Below are 22831 nucleotides of genomic sequence, written 5' to 3' on the forward strand. Positions count from 1 at the left end.
CTTCTCTACCTTCAGAACCACGAGGCAGAGACCAATTCTGGCCAAGGATATATTTAATTTTTGCCACCTCATGTGAATGTGAGTGATAACTACATCTACCTCCTCAAATCTTCCCAATCTTCCTGCTGTGTGTCTGGAAGTTATTGAGGTGGAGACTATTTTTAGGAAAAGCCAGTGGTGACCCCTAAGAGGCCCCAGGCTAGGTGCTACCAAGTTAGATGGTAAAAGGAGGCTTCTGGAAAGAACAATGAAAGACAAAGAACAATGGGTCTTGCCAAATATACATTTGGGAATGCAGGAAGAATTGTTACTTTCCAAAAGAAGAGTTGCCAAGAGTGAGTCCTTGCAGGGAGATACTTCGTGAAGGATTTATATCACCTACGTAACCTAGCAGTGGCAAGAACTCCATGTCTTGTAGGATAGACTAAAATCCCAGTGTTACGGTGTAAATAGAGGCACATTGACGCCAGGAAGATTCTTGGTCCTGAGACTGGAGATGAGTTTCTTTCCTGAGACTAGAAAGGACTTTCTGTTGTTTCCAAATGAGCTGCAAGTCCCTATTTCGATGTATAAACACCTATGCTATTGCTCGGCGAGCTCAAGCATAAGATCGTCTGCCATGATGCTTAGGCTATGCCATTTTTGTAATGATGCATGAAAAGCAGAGAAAGGCATAACGAGATGGCAATTGATGCAGTCTACATTTGGCTTCTATTTTTCTTGTGTGTTTCTAATTTGTACAGCGGACATGTGTATATAACATCTTTTAAGAGGCAAATGACAGTGTTGTCCCCGGCATTCGTACACAACATCGTTTCAGGATTTTTACACCACAGAACAAAGGGATCAAAAAGCAAACTGGGGCATATATTCAGGGTACCTCCGTGCCACCTTGATATGTATTTCTCCGCTGTGGTGGCTCAACACGAGGGTACACAGATTGCATAGGGGCATTTCTCACAATGATCTTTGGATAGATGCTGATCAATGCTTATGATGGTATATCCCCACTTTCCTGGGGAAAGACTGTCTTCCACTCTGCTTAACGCTTTAGAATTACCAGCTGTGGTAGGCAGAGAATTAAAAAAAAAAAAAAAAAAAGATCCTTATCTGATCTATGATCTGCACTGGCCTGTATTTTCTATGCCAGGAGTTTATTAACCTTATAAAACCTTAGGGGATTTCTTACTGCTCATGGCTTGCTTAATTTTCAGGGGTGGGGATCAGAGCCATTTGAGAATTAAACAAAAGGAAGTCTGTTCCAAGCAAGCTTCTGTCTGTCTCTGCTTCGGGTCCTGGGGTCCCCTCTCCTTGTTTCCTCTGCCACATGTTTGCCTGATCTATAAACAGGTCCTGTCATTTGAAAGCACCTCCACTTTATCTTCCACGTCCCACACTCAGGTTGATAGCCCCATGTCAAACATTCAACTATATTCCTCTAGACCAGGACGTATAGACTCTTTGGAGTTTTTATATATTTTTTAATATATAAAATATATTAAATATATTTAATAACTATTTTTATTATTATATTTTATATTTAATATTATATTTAACATATATGATACATATTAAATATATATAGAATATATTTATATTTATTAAATAAAAATAAAATATATTAAAATACATAATTTTTAATATATTTTTTAAAAAGTTAATTTATTTTGAGAGGGAGAGAGAGTGCACGAGCAGGAGAGGTGCAGAGAGAATTCCAAGCAACCTCCGTGCTGTCAGTGCAGAGCCTGATGTGGGGCTCGAACTCATGAACCTCGAGATGATGACCTGAGTTGAGATTAAGAGCCAGATTCTTAACTGAGCCTCTCAGGCACCCTATTTATTTATTTAGCATTCAATCAATCTAGTTCAGGGCAATTCTTAGCCATGGATCATAGTTTCCGAATCTCAATACATTTAGAAAGAGCATCACGGTAAATGCATGTATCCTCCTGGGGAGGCCAGTGATGCTGTCAGGCTCTTTACTTACCACAGTTCTTTTCATCGCTGCCGTCAGCACAGTCTTCGTCCCCATCACATTTCCACAACAACGTGATACAGCGGCCGTTTGTGCACTGGAATTGGGATGGTTCACATTTGGCTTTTCTTCCTAAAATCAGGAGGGAGTGCTTAGCTAAGCTGGGATACAAGTGTGGTAATTCAGACATGCAAGTTACCCCAAAACCCGTGGATAGGGTCCTTCTGGGAGGGGCAGCTGCAGACTCAGCAGGTAGAACATTCTAGGGGCCAGGGTGGGGTGGGCACTGGAGCAACGACTGACTGCGACTGAGTTCTTAGCTGGGCACATGCCATCTGGGGAAGACTAGATTTCCCAGCCTGTCTTGCAGTGAGGCATAGCCATGGATGGGGCTAAGGTCTGGCTACTGCAATATCAACAGAAATAGTAAATAGGACTTCTGGGAACTGTCCTCGAAGGGATAGGGATCCCATTTTCCTGCCCATTTTTCCTTTCTGGCTCATGAAAAGTGGCCCTGGTGTCTGCAGTAGTGATCCTGGGCTAATGGAGCCAGACCAAGAAAGAAGGACCCTGGATTGTCCAGAAAACACGGGGAGTGGGGTCGGGCTTCACCTGCCTCTAGCTTTGTTTTCCCTCCTTTAACTCATTCCTGTAGCTATAATCACACAGCCAAATCCTAATCCATTAATAGCATTTCTTGGCCATATTCTATACTGTGATTCACAGAATGCCCCTTATTACAAGCAGACTAAGGGAGATTTAGAAGGGGTAGCAAGGAGGGGACAGAATAGAGGTTTAGTACATGGCTCTTCATCTTAGGATTTGAGGTCTAATTAGAAAAAAGACAAGCTTACAAAATGGCTCAAAGACAAAGATCAAGAAGGTACAGTTGAGAGGTGAAGAGATCCTTTTTAGTGACGGGGGCGGGGAAGGGCGTGTAGAACCACAGACCTGGAGTCTATTTCTCTGAATCTCCGTTTTCTGATGGGTATTGACTTCACACAGTGGTATACACTCATACTTTTAAGTAGAGGGTCTTTTTTTTTTTTTTTTGCCTGGCATGGGACAGCTAGCATTCAGGTGTTTCCTACCATTATCATGTCTGTCCTTCTGGAGGATGCGATTTCTTTGAGCTCAAAGGCAAGGATCTGGTTGTTTAATGCAAGTATATACTGCAAAGAGGCAAGAAGATGAGAGGTGCCCCGTGGCTCGTACAGATTACTTAGGGAGGCCTTCCAGGCAGAAAGCCCTCCGATGCCCTGCCACCTTTCAGTATCTGCAGCTGTGGCGTTGCTGGCCTGAGAGCAGATGGGACAGTGCCAAGCACAGACTAGAACTCTTGTGCTGAGTACACAATACTCTCCTTGGCCTCCCTGCGTTCGGCTCCTCCCCACTGTCCGGGGGCATTCTAGACCCGCGTGGCTAATTCCCTGGCGGACACAAATTTTGGTCCAAGTCAGCTTTGCCCTATGAATGTACATTCTTAGCTACTAAATGTATCGGTAGCTATATGTGCTATTCTGTTGTCAAGGGTCTAGCTAAGCGGGGCCCCAGCTACAAAGCAGTGTGGTTTGATGGCGTTCCCTACCTGTGTTTCATACTATGTGTTCATTCCACAAGTAGGTTATTGGGGGTAAGATGTCAGGGATTCAGAACGGTAGGTGTTGGGGTGCCTGGGTGGCTCAGTCTGTTAAGTGTCCGACTTTGGCTCAGGTCACGGTCTCAGGATTCGTGGGTTCGAGCCCCGCGTTGGGCTCCCTGCTGACAGCTCGGAGCCTGGAGCCTGCTTCGGGTTCTGTGTTTCCCTCTCTCCCTGCCCCTCCCCTGCTCCTGGTCTGTCTGTCTGTCTGTCTCTCTCTCTCTCAAAAATAAATAAATATATATTTTTTAAAAAGTTAAACAAAATAAGGGTAGATGTTGTTGCCAGGAAGTGGCACCTGCTGATTTTAATACTGCTAACCGATTTGGAGTGGCTGCCTCCCCCGCCACCGGGCATATAGTTTCGATAGATTGTGACTGTTCTCAGTGCTGCTCTAGGGGCCGTTGGCTTCAGTTCTCTGTCCCCACGACTTCTGAGGGCTATAGGACTGGTCAGGATCTACTTAGAGTACTCTGTGAAAAGCAGACAAAGAACAGTCAGTCATCAGAGAACATCGATAGAAATATGGTTGGGAAGACCAGTCAGGTTGCCATGAGGACGCTGTGGAGACGGGAAGGCTCTGAATTTGTTTCTCAAGGTTTTAGTGCCAAAGGTTGTTGAGTCAAAATGAGCCAAAAACTCAGACATGGATATCTACAGGGCCCAAAAGGTAACCGCACAATCAGGCTTGGACGGGGAGAAGAAAGTAGGTGTCAAATGTCGCTTTTCCGAGGGCGAGGTACTGAAAGATCGTGACAGTGAGTTTGGAAGCCGCAGAGTACATGGACACCCAAGCTGGCCAGGGATGCGGGACAGGCACGCAGTACAGTAAGGATGGCGTTGGGTTCACCGACACCTTTAAGGAGGGTCTCTGAACACAGCTGTAGCCAACAGTCAGTCCTAAGTGACACTAAAATTCCAGCAATGCTGCTTTAAGGGCAGATCCTGAGCAGACTCTGGACAGACATTAGCCTTTTCTTTTTTAAGTTTGTTTGTTTGTTTATTTATTTTGAGAGAGAGAGAGAGCGCGCGCGCGAGCGAGTGCACGGGGGCAGGGAGAGAGGGAGACAGAATCCCAAGCAGGCTCCACACTGCCTGTGCAGAGCCCCCACGCGGGGCTCGAACTCACGAACTATGATACCATGACCTGAGCTGACACCAGGAATCATAACTGTTTTCTTCGTGTGTATTCGAAGGCCGTAAGACAAACAGAAGTTTACTTTCTACATTTTGTGATCTCAGATATCTCTATACTTCATCCAAGCTTCTGCCCGACTGTCATAAAAGTATGTTTTGCTGGGACACACACAAGATTCTCCATTACCATGGGGGTTAGATGTGGAGACAAGCTATTGACTGTTGCTGCTTGTTTAAAAGGGGAGCAGGGTCAGGGTGGGGGTGGGTAAGGCTGGCTGGCTGCCTTATAAAGGATGCCTTCTTTAAAGAGAGGTGAGTAAAGACCTTAAGTCTTTTTGGCCATGCCTCAGTTTCTTGTTATCTAAGCACTCAGTTGTGAGAGATGCCTCCTGGGCAGGAACTCCTCCCGGTTCGGTTTAATCCCCTGCCTCGTGCACAGCAACCAGGGCTTTGACGCCAGAATCTCGACTGCTGTGACCTCAGCCAGGCTGCAGGGCTGTGGGTCTTCTGTCCAGGTTTCAGAAAGATTCTCCCTCACCCGTCTGGTGCTCAGCTGGCAATGTGGCCGTACACAGCTCCGGGAGAACCGAAAGCACCAAACAAGTTAAGAAGCTTTTGGTTCCCAAAGCTTTTGGGGGATTACAGGATTGTGGACCTGTAGTCTATTTTCATCCATGACAGTTAAGTCTCAGGTTCAGCATTAGTCTTGCATAAAGCGAACGGGTTGAGCTTGCAATCATCTATACCCAAGGTGCTTTTAATTCTTAGGCTAAGGCCAGCGATGCCTCAAAAAATAACCCTGTAAGTAGAGGCTCTAGACATCTGTTATCCCAGCGTCTCTTAGCTCAGAAAGGAGAACAGTTGGAGTAAATGTGTTTTTTGGCAGGTTCCTCAAAGCCATGAGGTTTCATGGGAATGCCTTAGCACCAAAAGGGTGGATGAACCAGGGAGAAAGGCCATGACCGTGGGGAACCTGGTCACAAACCAGGGGAATCCACCTGTTTCCACCGGGAAGGCTTTCTTTTCAACAAGGAGTTTTGTGTTTAAGGATTTAAAAAGGGCTCTTTCTGTTGCTTTAAGACCTCAAACTGTTGGCCTACATCTGGGTTTTCTTTTAGCTCTGCTACTTAAGAATGAATACCCCTCCCCTTTTGGGTCAGTGGGTAGGAAGTCGCTTGTACGTAGCCACCTATGGACCTAGTCACAGCTGTTTGCATTATCGTGTCATGAACGAAGGCCCAGAAGTGTCTGTCAAAGGCTAACTGCCTAATTCTGTCACTCGCACACATGGAATCAGACCCTGCAAACTTAGTTCAAGGCACCCTTGTCCCAGGAACCTCGTTTACCTAAAGAGTGAATGCTGCTTCCCAGACAGGTTGGCAATTGACTGGCTCCAAGAAATTCAGAGTTTTAAATGCCTATAGAAGTCGATCTGCTGTTGTCTAACTTTCCCCGCAAAGGTTAACAGGGAAGAACAGTATGGAAGCTTCATTGAACTGTACAGATCTCACAGCAAATACAAACCCTTCAACGTGGGCTATGCATTTCCCAAGAGGGCTCCGGGCGGCCCTGAGTGCAGAGGGGTTTCTGAGTATCGGGCTCAGGTGTGAATTTGAACCTGCACCAAGGGGCTCAGGCTGTCACTGTGCTGGGACCAGCAGGGCCAAGCATTCAGATGTGTGTCTCTCTCTCTCTCTCTCTCTCTCTCTCTCTCTCTCTCTCTCTCTCATTGCTGGAGCACACGGGTGTTATCTACAGGAATTTCTTGAGTCCATTTGTTTTGCCACTTCTGGGGCCACCGAGGGCATTTATTTTTAGTCCCGCTCACTTTCGCTGCTACTTTAATGCCAATCTTTCTATTTACAGGCTAAAACTCCTCTCAGGACAAGCTGACTTCTGAGTCAGCAAAGCAGTTTTCTCTCGAGGGAGAGGAGGCTAGTTAGTGACAGGAAGTCAGGAAAACAGCCTGAGTGTCAGGCACAAAGGTTGTGTCCCTGCCCTCGAGTCAGCCTCTAAAGCACTTGCCGTAACCAGTGAAAAACTGTTAAATACGTAGGTTAATCCTTCTCATTCACTGAAACAAGTGAATCTTACAGTCCCACTGACTGTTTTTCCATTGACATTAGATTCAGATAATCTCAGGAACTGTGGGTAAATAATTTTTTAAACATTGTTTGCTAAACGCAGCTCTAAGACTTTAGTCTTTTAATTCAGGTAGATTCTGCATCGTATACTTTGAACGTTACGATGCCCCATCTATGTATCAGGAAACCTGTCCACAGAAGGGGGGGAGGTACAGCCCTTGGGTGGTATGAGAATTTGAACCCGGGCATTCTGTCTCCAGACACTAAGCATGCCCACAATCTAAAACACCTAACTCAGGACTACTTCCTGCTAGAATATTTCTGTTGATTTTTGGCGACTCAGGTAGTGGAGTCAGTTGAAAGCAATCCAGAATTAGGCGGTCTCACCTGTCCGGATGACGTTATCCTAACACAGTCTTATTGTTGAGGGATGGTCTTCCATCCCTCTCCCATTTTCATTTAAAAAGAAAAAGCTGCTAGTGTATCTTCAGCGAGGTGGGAGGGGGGTTTCTACAAGGACTACAGAGCTTGGTTCTTGTCTAGGGCACATTGGCCGAGTCGCAGCATATTGGGGAGCTATTAGTTTCTGTGGCGGGTGGACAGCTAAGTCAGCACGAGAGTTTCAAATGCACTGGGAGCAGAGCGGGGCCCACGCTTGCATTTCTGAGTTTCCAGACAGAACTGGTGTTGCTGGGCCCTGATCACACTCGGAAATCATTCCCTCAAGGTTAGGAGGCTAAGATTCCACCACAGCAGAAGGGACTATGTCATTTTAGGGACTGGACTGCACATCTCTTGCCCCCATAAGCTGTCCTGCCCATCACTGGATGGACACAGGTGACAAATGCTGGTCTTAAGGCTGACAGTATGGTGACAACCTGAGGCAGGCCAAACTCAGTCAAGATGCCTTAACAGCCATGCACCATAAATAAGTTCTAAAGTCTCTCTTCTCTTCCCCAGGAGCTCTATTCTTGAGGGGCTCCCTCCCTTGCTCGAAACCAGTGGTCCAGTAGGGAGCCCCGGTTCTTGTCCCCTGATGTTTTGCCATCAGGCCCTGGCCCTGTCCAGGCTCTCAACCCTTACCTGATGTAAATTCCTCTCCAGTTTCTCTGCCTGAGGGTTGCCACAGTCTCCATCCAAATCGACACGGCAATGCAAGCAGCCTAGAGTGGCCTGAAAAGCCAAGGGTCCTATCGCTTCTAGGCTTCTCACTGGCTCTAGGGCTGAGCCTTGCTCCCTCCCTACTTCACCCAACTTTTCCCTCTTGGTTCCCACCAGTCACCTGCTGTGAGTACACCCAGGGACCCACCCCCTTCCCCAGGCCTGTGCCTGCACCGTTACTCATGGTATTCCCGTCCACTTATCCACTGGATAAGTGTGCACAGAGATCTGCCCTTGAATGAGGCCCTCAGGTCCTCTCTTCACCAACCAGGTGAGGTCTGGCTGCTTCGCCATGGTCCCCGGTGCCTATCACACGGGTGTCACGTACTGGGAATACTTGTCCTACCTGCCTGTTTGCATCTCTGTATCTTCTAGGCCCCTTAGAAAGGGCCTAGAATTTGTAACTTGGGACCAGGTTCCTGACCTCTAAAGATTCTTTGGGCACTGATGAGTATTCCTAGGTGGAGAGGCTCTATGCTATAAAATCCACTCTTCCCTCTGCCTGTGGGCATACCGTCACCTCATCTTTGTGCCACTTTATTACCTAAAAACTGTGCGCTTTCCACACTGATCTGCCGGGGGGGGAGTGTGTCAGTGAGGGTACGTCGGCCTCATTTCCCTGTGAGTAGCAAGCTTCCAAGACCCAGGGAAACAGTAGCAGCAGCTAACTGGTAAAGTTAGAAATTTGACGTAGGGGACCCGGATTTCACTTTGGACATGTTTTGGTGCTCTTTGGTCACGTTGGTAGCAACCCACTCTTGCTTGAATCTCGTCACTTTTGTAAGATCATCTGCAGAGGTGGAATAGTGTCTGGCTTTGTCAGATTCAGGTCTAAGAGCTTGGGGACGATTGGGAAAACATAGGCTATCACACACGTAGTGGGGGAGAACTTCTGTGACCTTTGGCTGCTATCTGCCTGTTGTATGATTAAGCCCTTAATACGGATCTGCTCACTTCTCTCCAGAGCTTGTAGTCCAGACTGTCTTTGGAACATTGATTTTCTTTTTTTTAATTTTTTTTTTAACGTTTATTTTCATTTTTGAGAGACAGAGAGACAGAGCCTGAGTGGGGGAGGGGCAGAGAGAGCCGGAGACACAGAATCCGAAGCAGGCTCCAGGCTCTGAGCTGTCAGCACAGAGCCCGACGCGGGGCTCGAACCTACCAACTGTAAGATCATGACCTGAGCTGAAGTCAGATGCTTTACTGACTGAGCCACCCAGGTGCCCCTGGAGCATTGATCTTCTGATCTGACTTCCCCACTAGACCAAATGCCATGAAAGAAAGGACCAAGTCCGTAGTTACTGTGTCCACCCCCCACCCCCACGCCCTGGCCATGCCTGGTGGTGCTCAGTAGACGGATGTCCAGTGGTTGTAAGCAGAAGTACAAGGGACGCCAGCGTGAATCTACCACCTACTCAGGGAACCTGCAGATGAGTTAATAAGTCAGGTCTCGGGAAGGCTTCTTAGAAACATGAAAGACTAGGGGCTGTCTACAACTCAACAGTATTTGGTGGGAAGAATTAAGTGGTAACACGTGAAGTAATTTGCAAGTGTATTTAGGGGAAGTGTGAGGTTATAACATCCGAGCCCGGGAAGCAATTTGCAAATGTTGTCTATCAGCAAGGTTTTATCATCTCCTTTGCTGGGCAAGTTGCAAGCCCGGCCCCACCCCCTACCGCCAAAAGCATATACATAAATGGCTATATACATAAAGGCTCCTAGCCAGGAGGGCCAACCCAGAAGACCTGAGTTGGTGGCAAAATCATCCACTCCAGCCAGTGGTCCCCATCTTCTAGTTTCTGCCCCCAAAGTTACCTTTTAAAAACAAGAGCGTGCATGCCCTTCCCTAACTCTATCCACCCGTGGAACATTTTTAAAATACAAAGAAGTCAAAGGCTCTCCAAGCAAACATTAAGCACCCCCCTCTTTTTTTTTTTTTTTTTGCATAATCTCTGTACTAAGTCTCCCAGCACCCAGCAGGCATCCTTGTGCTTAATTTAGGGCCCCCATATAACCAGCAGGCCTAAGCTTTCCCGGAACACATCGCACGAAGGAAAAAATAGGCTAACTTGAAGGTATCACCTGCCCTCTCAGGGCGTTGCTGCTGCGGGGCTAGTGTATCTAACCAGGTGGCATTAGCCATGCTTAGAGCTTTTACTGCTAAGTCAACAAAACAGGTTAGCCAAGGGACACCAATTCATATTGAAAAGGGCAGAGTGAAATGATCCAGCAAGATTTCTGCTACAGTGAAGTCTGCAAACTAAAAAGCGATCAGTCCTCCAATTTCCTAGCTAAAAATTCTTCAGCTGGGGAGAGGGGGAAAAAAATGTCCCTGGACCACTTCTGCTCAACAGATATATCTCCTCCGTCACCTCTGCAGAAGGTATTTTGGGGCCCTTTGTCTTGGAAGTGGTCTTCATGCTGTGCCCTGAGAACTCTCTTGAGATTGACTTAAAGTAGAAGGGAACACACTCGACCATGCTGAGTCTATCAACTAACCATCTAGAGAGAGGCACACCCTGAACAGCTCTCCTAAGGCAGGTACATGTGTCATAAACATCATTACAGACCTTATCACAGCCCTTTGAGGCATTTAATGTCTTCTAGGCTAGTAGGTGAAGGTGACTTTCCAAAGAACGGTCAGTAGCCACAGTAAACGTAATTATGACTTGACATAAAACAGGTAACCGCCTACCCTTGATCGTTCTTCTTTCTACCAAAAAGGACAGCTTCACTCACGTTCTGTAAGAAATGGAAAACGCTCTAGATATTTAATCTGAGGTACCTATTTACCTATGCTGTGCTCTGAGTCTTCCCATCTTTGGCTCAAAACGCAAAGCCATGTGCCTGAGAGCTGCCTACTCCCTTGATCTTATGGCCATGTTTGAGGAGTTCTTGTGGTCTTATCAGTTTGATACTTGTGGAGTAGAAGGGGCTTGGAACTACTTTTCATCGCGTCTCGAGCAGTAGGTGGTAGTAAAACTGCTCCCGTGAAATCAAATTGATGATTATTTGACTTTACGAAAGGCAGAAACACTTCAATCAGGACTTCTTCAAAGCAAGGGGACTGCCGTGCCCTTACTACCTTTGCTTATTGTGGTAAAGTCTCAACAGTTGGCTGCACTTGGCCTTTACGCACGCATCAGGCATCTGGGGCCGCAGGCTGGAAAAGGAAAGAATCCTAACAACACAGGACAGACATCACAGCTAAATGTCCCATGGAGTAGCAACAGGCTGCTGCCCGGAAGGAGGTGCTCCGGCTTGAGGAAGCTGTCACTTGCCTGGTGATCCTCCTTAAGGAGTCCAGACTCACATGTTCATTCCTCGGCCTGAGGCTCGTGATCGCTGTGACACTTTCCCGCGGTGCTACAGGCTGCCTCCAGTGTATTTGCTCCTTGCCCTCCAGGTTTCCTCTTACTGCCGGCTTCACCAACCGACTCCCGAAGTTAGAGAAGTTTCTGCCTACTCATTTTCCTGGTTGCTGGCCACATCTGAATACCCCTCATAACACCTTGGTTCTTCCAGACTCTGGCTTGAAAATGTGGTACCCCACAGCCTAATCCTGAGCACCTGGGCTGGAGGAACACGTGCTAAAACTCCCAGGTGTCTGCCATCGGGCATACTACACTACTGAACTTCAACCTCTCTTGTTGGCCTAAGTTCCAGGCCAGGATATCAGGGCACAGCTGCCCATCCCCCATCCTAGAATATTTTATATGGCTACCGTGAGCACGTATGGATGTGGGGAGGATTTGGGAAGAAGGGATGTAGAGAAAACGGCCAAAAGCCGGCCCATATGGCCTGGGACTTTGAACTTCAGACAGGAGCCAGTCTGGGTTGGCTTGGGATCCATTCCTCCTTCGGCCAACCCCGGATTCTATCCACGTGAAAAATGATGTGCCTCTCTTCCTTGGAAGAATTTAAGTCTTGAACGGGCTCCTACTTTTCACTACTCATGGCACCACACGTGTTTCACACGTGGACGTAGGGGAGCCAAGGTGACCCTCACCTGCCTCTTCCAAGGTGAACATAGAGCTTCAGCTAACCCATCTCAGCAGTTCAAGTGCATCCCCAGCTTCCTGTAGGATAAAGTTAACCCCACATGGAAAGCTATCACATGTTAAATTAAAAGAATAGGAACAGAACATGCACCAAAAATGAATCTTTCTCCCACCTCCTGGCCGGTTAGCAATAGTTTCTGGCATCTCAGTCTTTCGAGATGTTACGGAAAGTATAATGCACGGCACTATTGTGAGAAATCGTTGAATAAGTTGGGATTGCTCATCCATTAATGATTCATGTTCCAGTCTGCAAATTCTTGTAGGCAGGACTTTTCCAGGCTCTTAACGTGTGTGGCACATTAGAGGCTATCTCCAGGACTCGCCTTTTTCAAGGGGAAAGCATTTCAGCGAACAGTCCGGGGGAGCCTGTCGGGTCTTGTACATTCCCTTAAAGATAATACTCCTCTGGCTGCTGTACGCGGAGACATGTGACCAACCCAAACGTGCTCGGGCGGCCAGCCAATCGCGGAGGGCAGAAAAGCCCGTCCCTGCTTCACATGCTCGCTCGGGACAGCTGGACCAAAGGGCAGGGGGGCGGTCGGAGGCTTGAAGCCCCCACGTACTGCCCTGCCGGAAAGAGGCTGCTTGACCGCACACTGTAAAGTTGGCTCACTTTAGGAGACACGTGACTGCAGGCAGGCAGGCCGGCCTCCTAGGCCACCGGGCTGCAGGAGCTAGGGACTCTGAAATGGGTACTCGGGACGGGGGCACCTTCCTGCCCCACTGCCGTAGAGCTGGCCAGCAAGCCCCGTGCTGTCCTGTCAAGATCACTCCGGGGACCCGCCAGGCTTCCCACGGAATCCTTAGAAGGGCTTGCTGTCGCCTGCCCAGCAAAGTTGTGCGGCTCCAAGCGGAGCGTGGCTGAGCACAGGGCTCCCGGGCCCAGTGCGGCAGACCCTGGGGACTCCACGGCCGTCACCACCGCCACTCGCGCTACTCCCTTTGATCTATTGTTTGGAATGAAGGCTAATTACACAGTCACCAGATTAGGGCTCAATTCCTCTCGAGGAAATCTCACCGGGAACCAAGAGCAGCAAACTAACCTGATTAAGTCTTCGTTCCGCTCCCCTCCCCCGTTCAGCTGTACGCGAGACCCGAGAGGTTTACAAACACTGCGCGAAGGGGAGCGAGCCGGGGAGGAACACCCGGTGGGGAGTCCTATTTGAACCCGTACTCCAGAGCGACCACCGGGCGCCGGGGGAGTCGCAGTCCGGGTGAGCAGGCTGTGCACTTGTAGTGGCTCCCCCGGAGCCCGCCCGCTGCCGCCCATTGAACGTGCGCCCGCTCCCCGCCGCCGCCAGGGTCTCGCTGCCGGGACCTGCACCCGGCGCCCCGCGTCCCCGCACACGCCCACCTGCGTCCATCGCCCACTCACCCCCCACCACCACCACCTCAAGTCCCAGGAGCGCACCCCCGGTTCCCGAGCGCGTCTCGGCCCGACCCGGCCCTCTGCCTCCTTCCTAACACTCCGCCTGGCAGACAGAACCATTGTTCAGTGGCTCAGAAGCCCACATTCCCCAGCCCCGACCAAGCAGGGTGAAAAACGAGGCAAAGCAGTGGCTCTGGGGGAGACAGTGTTAGGGAATGAAGAGTTCAGGCCAGGCTTTAGGATACCCCAAATCCCGCTGTCCGCCCGCCCCCCCCCCCCCCCCCCCAAGCCCGGCTCCCCGTAGCCGCGGCGATGACAGTCGGCTCAGAGGCGCCACCAGGGTTGGGAGGGAAAGAAGGCGAGCTGAGCGGCGCCTCCTAGGAGGGGGGTGGGCAAAAGGAGACCCGGGCCTCGCCCCCCCCCCCCACCCCCTACTGGCGCCCAGGCTGGGTCCGGGCAGCCAGCGGAGGGGCGCGTCCTCACTCACCCGCTCCGGTGGCGCGGCTCTCCCGGGGCGCCCAGCACAGCGCGAGCAGCAGCCAGAGCGCCCAGCGCGCGGACGTGCCCATGGTGCCCGCCTGGATGGTGCCGCCGCTCGCTCCGCACAACAAGTTACCAGCCCTTCGCGAAGGAGGAAGGAGGTGGGGGCGGGGAGGGGGGAGGGGGGAGGAGGAGGGGAAGGAGTTAGCAAGGGGGAAAGGGAGCGGGGAAGAAGAGGGCACCCCCCTCCCCTACAACTTGCACAATCTCCTCCCCACCAGCCACCCACCCACCCACCCACCCACCTCCCCGGGCTGCAGCACCAGTGCAAGCCGAGCCGGCGGGCAGAAGATAATGCAGGCGCTGCAGAGGAGGGGAGGGGAAGGAGGGGGTGGGGTGGGGAGCCGAGAGCAGAGGAGCAAGGCAGAGGAGAGCGGAGCCGGCCGCGGAGCACCCACACTGGCGGCTGCCTCCGGAGCGCGGGGTGAGCTGCGAGGAGGGGGCAGGAGGGGGAGTGGTCAGCGAGGGGTGAGGGGGGGTGTAAGGGGGTGGGGAGCAGCGGCTCCAGCCCTCCTTTCCCCTAGACGCGCCGCTTTTATAAGCTCCGGGCAGCCAGGTGCCTGCGCAGGGGGTGTGCGAGTCTGAGTGCGAGCGTGTGCGTGCGTGAGTGGCCGTGGCCGTGGCCGCCGCCGCCACCGGGACTGCTCCTGGGGCCCGGCGGCTCCGCGCGTCCGCCCGGGGCTCACGGGGGCCCGGGGCGGCCGCTGGTTGGCTCGCGCGCCGCCCTCGCCTCCAATCCCCGGTGCCTGCCCTAATTTCCTGATCCAGGGAACCTGCCGCCGCAGCAGCTGCACGCTCCCTGCGGTCGTTACTGTACCCTCCCGGCGGCCGGCGGCAGTAGTTAGCGCTGATGCAACTGCTGCTGCTGTTGCCATCGCCTTCCCGCTAACGGGGCTGGCCGCCCGGGGGGACTTGCGGCTTCCAAGGGCAACACGCATCTCTCTCTCTCTCTCTCTCCCTCTCTCTCCCCCTCCCCCCTTTCCTGCACCCCAGAGAGCCTGGTACTCTAAGGCTGGTAGGTAGCGTCTTCCTCGGGCCTCCTGTCTCCACCCGAAAGTGATGGAGCCCCGGGGGGGGGGGGGGGGGGGGAGGGTCTCAACTGCACGCCGAGGTGCCATTTTCGCCAAAAGTGAAATGTGCCTTTAAGCGAGAGCGTGTGTGTGCGCGCGCGAGGGTGCGTGCGTTTGTGGTTTGTTCTCGGTAATGGAACGGGACTGAAATAACCCAGCCTGGGCGGACGGAATTTGCTAGCGCAGCCCTGCCTTCGCTCATCCACGATTATAGTTAATTGATAATTGCACAGAACGGTAGTTTGAGGGCCTGTAATTAAAAGCTTAACCTTTTCTTGTTTGGGGGAAGGGGGGAACCTGGGTTGGTGGTTCCTGATACACTTTGTAACATTCAATTATGAGGCTTAGGGAAAGAGAAAAAGGAAGTCAAGGCCAGGATTCCTTTTAAGGACTGATTCTTGTTTGGTGCCTGGCGGTACCTGAGCTTATGATTTGTTGTTTGGGGTGCTTCGTCTTTCTCTCACACTTTCCCCTGGTTGAGGTGCGGGGTCTGCTGTGGTCTTTTAAGCACTTCATGAGAGTTGCAGGGCGTACCAAGCTATTTGGCTTTTAAGTTTTTATATTGGATGACCCCACATTCACAGGTTTCGAGGGGATCTCATTCTAGCACGAGTCTCTTGGTGATCTGGTGGGCACTGCTTAGCTATATTCTCTTTGCCCCAGTGCTTCTGGACATTTGTCAAGGCTGGCCACCAGATGGGATGTTCGTTAGGAACTTCCTGTCTCCAGGAGATGGCCGGAGGGGAAAACTTCAGGTCAGGACACACTTTGCTGGGGCCAGAGGATGTCAGGGTGGTGACTGATCAGCCTTCAAGGGTTCCATCCTGTGTGTTGGTGGAGTGTGGCACTGTAGGGCTTTTTGCATGCTGTTTTGCCCAGCCTGTGCTTGTGCACTCCGCACGAACTGCAGCAGCCATACACATGGGGCATGTGAAACGGAATCCAAATTTGTTGTAGGCCGTTCAGCAGTGAAAACGCATGCAAGGGTTGTTCCCCTCGTGGGCATGAAGGTGTACAGCCTTCGGGGCACATCGTCTCTGGTATCCTCAGGGTTCTGAGAGACCGTCTGAGAGTGAGCTGTGTCACTTTCCAGAGGAAGAGATGAGTGGAAATGATATGGGAAAAGCGCCACGTTAATAAATAGTCATGTGGCTTGTTTCTAATAGTTTGCTCGGAGATCAGTGCCTGGGTACCACGACCTAAACACGAGTATGACAGAGTAGGCACACGGCTGACACACACGTGTTGTGATTTCTGGGTATAAATAAACCGCCGGTGAATTTAGCTGAGGCTCTGGGCTCCATCGTGGCGCTTTATTGTTGCTTCGAAAGGAAGCGTAACTCTTGGCTCTACCTCTGATTGGCTGTGCAGTGTAGGAAAATCACGGTGCCTCCCTGTGCCTGCCTTCTGCCCTGTAAACTGAAAACAAACCAGTCCACATAAAGTCAGAATGCTCTCTGGTCTCAGGGACCAGCTTGCTGCAAAGCATTGATGGTTAGAAGAAAATAGCTATAAGAAGAAAGGAGTTTGACGAAGAGAGAAAAGGGCTGGATAACCAAGATGATGACGTTTATCACGAGTGGAGACTGGTGTGGTTGAACTAGCTGGTCTCAGAAGGGTTAACACCGCTAGTTCCAGGAGCCTTCAGGGAAATGCAGAGGCAGCCATTCACTCCCACAGTCCATCACATTCATTTTTGTTGTTGTTGAGACAACACACATCGGGCATCCTTGGCTCGTGGTCCCTGTGTTATGCGGTGGGCATATGGAGATGCCTCCCCAAGGAACTCAAGGTCTGCTGGGGAAGGCAGAGAAGCAGCAACTCCGGCATCCTCTGCACAGCCCAAGGAATGCTCCAGGTGCTATAAGATGACAGGGGAAGAGTAGCTAATCTGGCTGGGGAACGAGCGTGTCCAACAAGGCTTTCCAGAGCCAGTGTCTTGGGGCTGAGTAGACGCATCATGTTTCTTCCATGTTTATTCCAGTTCTTAGGACTGGTGGGCACGTGCTGGGATTCCACCTTCCGGCTCCCCTGTTGGTTGGGCGGGACTGAAAGACGAATTTTGGCCAATTATTTGTGAGAAGGCACAGGGCGCCACTTGGGGACTGGAGCATTTCATGGCTTGCAGTGAGACCCCGTCTTTTGTCTGCCGTCTGATGACCAGAAATGCTCAAGCTAGGACTGCTTCGTGAACCCGATCTGTGGATGACTATGTGAGTAATTCTCTGCTGTCTATATGGGTCTGGCAGTGGTCACGTAGAGTAGAGGTCAGCAAATGGCCAGCGGCCTGCTTTTGGAGGGCTTAGGGATCTAAGAACAGTTTCTACATTTTTAAAAAAGGATTATACCAAAAACAACCACCCCCAAAACAACAAACGGACAAAACAAAGAAGAAAAATATGTAACAGAAACCCTATGTTGCTCGCAAAGCCTGAAATATTTGCCACTTGGGTCTCGGGAGAAGCATTAACTAGCATTAACCCTGGCTGACTCACTGGGAGAATGGAGAAGGAAGGTGGGGTTGAGCAAGTTAAGAAAAAGGCAAAAGAGAATCAGGTATTCAGGGCCATGCCAGGGATGCAGCATGTTTCAAGGGTGAGTTTCAAGCGGGCCAATGGGGTGAAAGAAGGCCGCGGAGGAAAGGTCAGGACTGGATTCTGTGGAGACCTGTACGTCATGGTGACTTTGCTCTCCATCCTGAAGGCCGTGGCGAGGTGATGGGCTTTTTTTTTTTTTTAACTTTAAATAACTATTTAAAATGATTTTACTTTAATTTAGTAAGTCCTATAATTCACTAAGGAGTAATTATAAAATACAGAGGAAAAAAGTGTTTGAAACCTTACTCTGAGTATTGAGAGAGATTAACATATTCCATCTCTTAACTTTTAAAAATATATTTAACTTTATCCTCCGGGCACAAATTATATCGACATTCCTATCATCGGAACAGTTATGGCTCTCTTTATTTGCTAATTTACTTCTGTAAATATTAAAAAAATATCCACGGGCCCACTGCTGCTCCCGAGTAACAGAATATTGACAATAACACCTATCTATGGAGGTCATTCCCTATGAACACATCTAGTCTACTGTTATTTTGAGTTTTGATTGGAGCCCTGATATCCGGTGCAGTCTAGAACGTTCACACTGGCAGTGGTATGAAGAATGACATATTTGGGAAGCAGGTAAGATGAGAAGAAGAACACTTAGGGGCCTTGGTAGTGAGGGGAATGTGTAAACAAGAGGAAGAAACTATTTTTGTGCTCATTCGTGTTCATATAATTTCTTTGTGAGATTTTTCTTTTTATTTTTTCTTTTATTTTTCTTTAAAAAATTTTTTTTTAATGTTTATTTATTTTTGAGAGAGACAGAGACAGAATGCGAGTGGGTTGGGACAGAGAGAGAGGGAGACCCAGAATCTGAAGCAGGCTCCAGGCTCTGAGCTGTCAGCACAGAGCCCGACGCGGGGCTCGAACTCACAAGCTGTGAGATCATGACCTGAGCTGAAGTCGGACACTCAACCGACTGAGCCACCCACATGCCCCAAGATTTTTCTTTTTCAAAAATTTTTTTAAATGTTTATTTTTGAGAGCGAGAGAGAGAGAGAGAGCGCGCGCGACCATGGGGGAGGGGCAGAGAGAGAGGGAGACACAGAATCCCAAGCAGACTCCAGGCTCTGAGCTGTCAGCACAGAACCAAGATGTGGGGCTCGAACCCACGAACTGAGAGAGCACAACCTGAGCTGAAGTTGGGCGCTTCACTGACTGAGCCACCCAGGCGCCCCTGTGAGATTTTTCTCCTCAGTCCTTTGCTTGTATCTCTTAGAATGGAGTTTTCCAAAAACACATAATTCATGAGGCTCCCTAGCAATGGCGGCTAAAAGCGCAGGTTCCCAGATCCTCCCTTGGAGATCCTGACTCAGTGGATCCCAAGAGGGCCCAAGAGGGCCGTGTGTGTGATCTCAGTCCAGTTGATTCTTAGGATGGACTGTGGTTAAGAAACGTTGCTAGAGAATGTCTCCTTCGCTGCAATTTGAACAGCCAGGCAGCTTCAATGTTCTCAGATATGCATACATGTCTTTGTCCAATGTCTCCAGGGCTGGCAGGGTGGGGCCCCAGAAAATGCAAGTGCGAACATGGGACGTTTCCTTTTCTTTAAGCCCTGTGCACTAGCAAATAGGGGCAGCAGAAGGCATCCTCGAACCGATAGTTTGAAGCACTAATTACTGCCTTTTCTCCCCCGTAGCTGTGCCATAGGGAGAAGTGACGTAAATTTTCTCCCTTCAAAAGATTTTGTAACTTCTGGGGCCTCCGCCAGATCCTTTTCTGATCGAGTGACAGGCCAGTGACGTGCATGGGATTCACCCCACTCCAGGCTCTGTGAGCAGGGCCTGGTGGTCTAAACCCGTGGGCATGAACCCCAGCTTCTGTCAGAAATGACCCGGAGGCCTTATGAAAACATGGATTGCTGGGCCCCACCCCGGACTTGCTGTTTCAGCAGGTCTGGGACGGGGCCTGAAGATTTGTATTTGCAGCAAGTTCCCAGGTCATGCTGATGCCACTGGTCAGGGAACACACTTTGAGAACCAGTGTTCTAAACCCCTCAACATAACTTACCCCCCTCAGCCCCTGTGATTGATTCAGGGGCCTCAACCTGTCAGCCCATGGCCTCTGGCCACGCTGCTGGGATGCTTCAGCCCTAAGCATTTAACTCAGGCCTGTCTCCTTGCAGCGAAATACAAGACTTTTCTTGGCTAGAAAGGCACCCTCTTTAGAGCAACGTGGTGGATGGACATTTGGCCGGAACGTGTACAGACATTGTGCCACCGTGAAGGAAGCCGGTTTGAAGGCCAGCCTGACTCACGGAGAAGAGGAGGCTGAGAAAATCAGAGAGACGGCCCTCAAACTTGACCCCCGGCCTGAGGCCAGTCTCCTGCAAGTTGTGATTCTGTAGGACTTCCTGCTTACCTGAGCCCGTAAATTCCCTTTGTTTGCATTAGACCTTTTGGATTGAGTTTTCACTTAGTAAGAAGTAACTGACTGACACAGGTGCCCTCTTTTTTTAAATTTTCTTAATGCTTATTTTTGTGAGAGAGACACAGTGTGAGTGGGGGAGGGGCAGAGAGGGAGACCCAGAATCCGAAGCAGGCTCCAGGCTCTGAGCTGTCAGCACAGAGCCCGACACGGGGCTTGAACCCATGAACTGTGAGATCTGAGCTGAAGTCAGACGCTTAACCGACTGAGCTGTCCAGGTGCCCCTCGAGGTGCCCTCTTAAAGGATGTAGTGGGCATCCTATAAAGCACTGGGCAAAACTCCATCCAGTGAAGGTAACTTGCCCATCCTGGAGGGAATTCAGAGGGTAGCGTACTAGGAAAGACTCTGCTAAAAGCTACCTTCTTGTGCATCATGGTCAAGTCAGCTCCCCACCCCTCCCTCAACCCAAATCAAATGCTCAGTGCCCCTACTGAGGATTACGTTCTTGCAAAACCACGTTAGAAATCCCAAGGCCGAATGCTGTTTTGCAGGCTGCTTTTGAACAATTTCAGAAAGTAAAAATGTACCCAAACTTGGTAAAGAGTTTACAGCCGGAATAAAACTCCAAATAGGTGAGGATGAGGTTAGACCAGTGGTTCTCAACTGCCAGTCATCTTGTCCCCATGTCCCCTGCTCCCCCCACCTTTCCTCCACCCCCCAGAACATTTGGCAGTGTCTGGAGTTTTAGTTTTCATGCCTCTGGGACAGGTACTAATGACATACAGTGGATAGAGCCCAGGCTGCCGGTAGACAAACAGCCTACAAGGCACAGAACAGGCCCCCACAACAAAGAATGATCTGTCTGGTCCAAAATGTCAGGGGTGCCACGGCTGAGACATCCTGAGCTACCCAGAGAAGTCAGATGATTCTGTAATGTGCAGTATGTAATGAGTAGGGTCAGGGGACATTATTTGGAAATTGGATGGCTCGGTAGAAAGATGTTCTCTCTCCGAACAAAGAAAGCACGATTGGGGGTTTGTTCAGTAGAAAAACAGATGGGAATGCAGCATCAGAGGGCAGTAGGGGGATTTACCGACCTGGGAAAAGTAAAGTGAACCACACGAAGTTTATATTTCAAATTGAAGTAGACTATTATAGGACATCCACAGCCTGGTTGCATTGTGACACAGCTGTCCTGTATTTTCAGGGTTCGGGGTTTTGTTTTGCCTGTTTTTCAATCAAGGAACGAAGCGCCGGACCAGTTTTAAGTTTATTTTCCAGAAACTCTTGATATTTAATTCCTAAGATTCTGGCCTCGAATTTGATTGGTCTCATATGTTGTAACCACAGTTTATAGGAGGTTTTGGGACGTAGTGCAATAGCATTTAAAACACACGAGGGGCGCCTGGGTGGCTCAGTTGGTTAAGCGTCTGACTTCGGCTCAGGTCATGATCTCATGGTTTGTAGGTTCAAGCCCCGCGTCGGGCCCTGTGCTGACAGCTCGGAGCCTGGAGCCTGCTTTGGGTTCTGTGTCTCCCTCTCTCTCTGTTCCTCCCCCGCTAGCACTCTGTCTCTCTCTCTCTCTCAAAAATAAAGATTAAAAAAAATAATAAAACACACATACACAGGGAGTTTCTAAGGAAATGGGGACTTTGTGGCTGCTATGGAGCCAGCTAAGCCTAAATGTTCATTAGGGCATAAGAATTTTAATCTGCAAGTTAGGAGTAATGCAGCAAGGTCTTTAAGTATCTACTATTTCATCACGATAATTCAATTTTTAAGCTTTTAGGAGTTTTGTGAAAGTGGATAGTTGAAGTATCTAATTTTCTTTCTTTTTTTTTTAAATTTTTTAAATGTTTATTTTTGAAAGAGCGAGAGAGAGCCAGAGCACGAGTGGTGGATGGGGCAGAGAGAGAGGGAGACACAGAATCCAAAGTAGGCTCCAGGCTCCGAGCTGTCAGCACAGAGCCCGACACGGGGCTCGAACTCACCAACAAATAGCAAGATCATGACCTGAGCCGAAGTTGAACGCTTACCTGACTGAGCCACCCAGGTGCCCCTAGCTACTATGTTTTTTAAGTTGCATTTATTTATTTTGAGAGACAGCATGAGTGGGGGAGGAGCAAAGAGAGAGAGGAAGACAGAATCCCAAGCAGGCTCTAAACTGCCAGCGTGGAGTCTGATGCGGGGCTCCAAACCACGAACCGTGAGATGGTGGCCTGAGCCGAAACCGAGAGTCAGGTGCTTAACCCCGAGCCACCCAGGCACCCTGAGCTGCTATTACTGATAATGACATTTCTTGTCAGCAGCAGCCTCCCCTCTGTAAAAGACATGGAAGCGATTGCAGGTGTGGGCCCTGGGGTGGGAAAAGGTGGGTGCAGTGGTCCTGCCCCCTTGCCTGCACACTCAGATCCCCTGGAGAGCTGGTCAGAATATCGACACTGAAGTTCTACCCTAGGCCAGTTGGGAAATGAAGTTTGGAAGTGGAGCTCGGGTGTGTGCTTCCTAGGCGACTGGCATTCTACGTGTGGATGCCTTGGTGTCGAGCCTGAAGCTGTAGGCTGGCCCAGGGCAGCGTAGAAGCACGGTGGGGTAGTTGCTGGAACAGGCTTCATCCTCAGGGAGACGGGGAAGTCGTGGCGGCCTGCTGCAGAAGGAACAAAGGCAAGTCCAGTGTTCCAGAATGTTCTCCCAGCCTTCCCTGTGCATCCTGCTCCCGGCCCTGACATCTCTCAGGCAGCTAGATGTGTCATCTGTAAGAGAGCCAAGGACCACGGGAGGTCAGAAGCTCTGCAGAGCCAGACGGTCAGGCACCCAGCTG

General features: G+C 50.0%; 1 protein-coding gene and 1 long non-coding RNA gene across 5 annotated transcripts in view; one reads left to right on the forward strand and one right to left on the reverse strand.

Moving 5' to 3' along the window:
- Positions 1-14229, reverse strand: part of VLDLR (very low density lipoprotein receptor) — a 30278-nt gene extending 16049 nt beyond the window's left edge. Inside the window, exons 1-3 of one of the 4 annotated variants that reach the window (XM_053907770.1) lie at positions 14212-14229; positions 13914-14047; positions 1988-2107 (exon numbers count right to left, since the gene is read on the reverse strand). In XM_053907770.1, coding sequence (XP_053763745.1) covers positions 1988-2107; positions 13914-13995 — 202 coding nt within the window. In that variant the 5' untranslated portion in view covers positions 13996-14047; positions 14212-14229. Of the gene's footprint in view, positions 1-1987; positions 2108-13913; positions 14152-14211 lie in introns of those variants that run through there. The other 3 variants (XM_019463682.2, XM_019463684.2, XM_019463681.2) reach the window with 3 other exon arrangements.
- An 82-nt stretch (positions 14230-14311) lies between these two features.
- LOC109275468 (uncharacterized) overlaps positions 14312-22831 on the forward strand; it is a 57745-nt gene continuing 49225 nt past the window's right edge. The window contains exons 1-2 of the long non-coding RNA XR_008424131.1: positions 14312-14390; positions 17028-17249. This is a non-coding gene — a long non-coding RNA (uncharacterized LOC109275468). The remainder of the gene's footprint in view (positions 14391-17027; positions 17250-22831) is intronic.

Source organism: Panthera pardus, unplaced genomic scaffold (genome assembly GCF_024362965.1).
Source record: "Panthera pardus isolate Hobbes unplaced genomic scaffold, ASM2436296v1 HiC_scaffold_20, whole genome shotgun sequence".
NCBI lineage: Eukaryota > Metazoa > Chordata > Mammalia > Carnivora > Felidae > Panthera > Panthera pardus.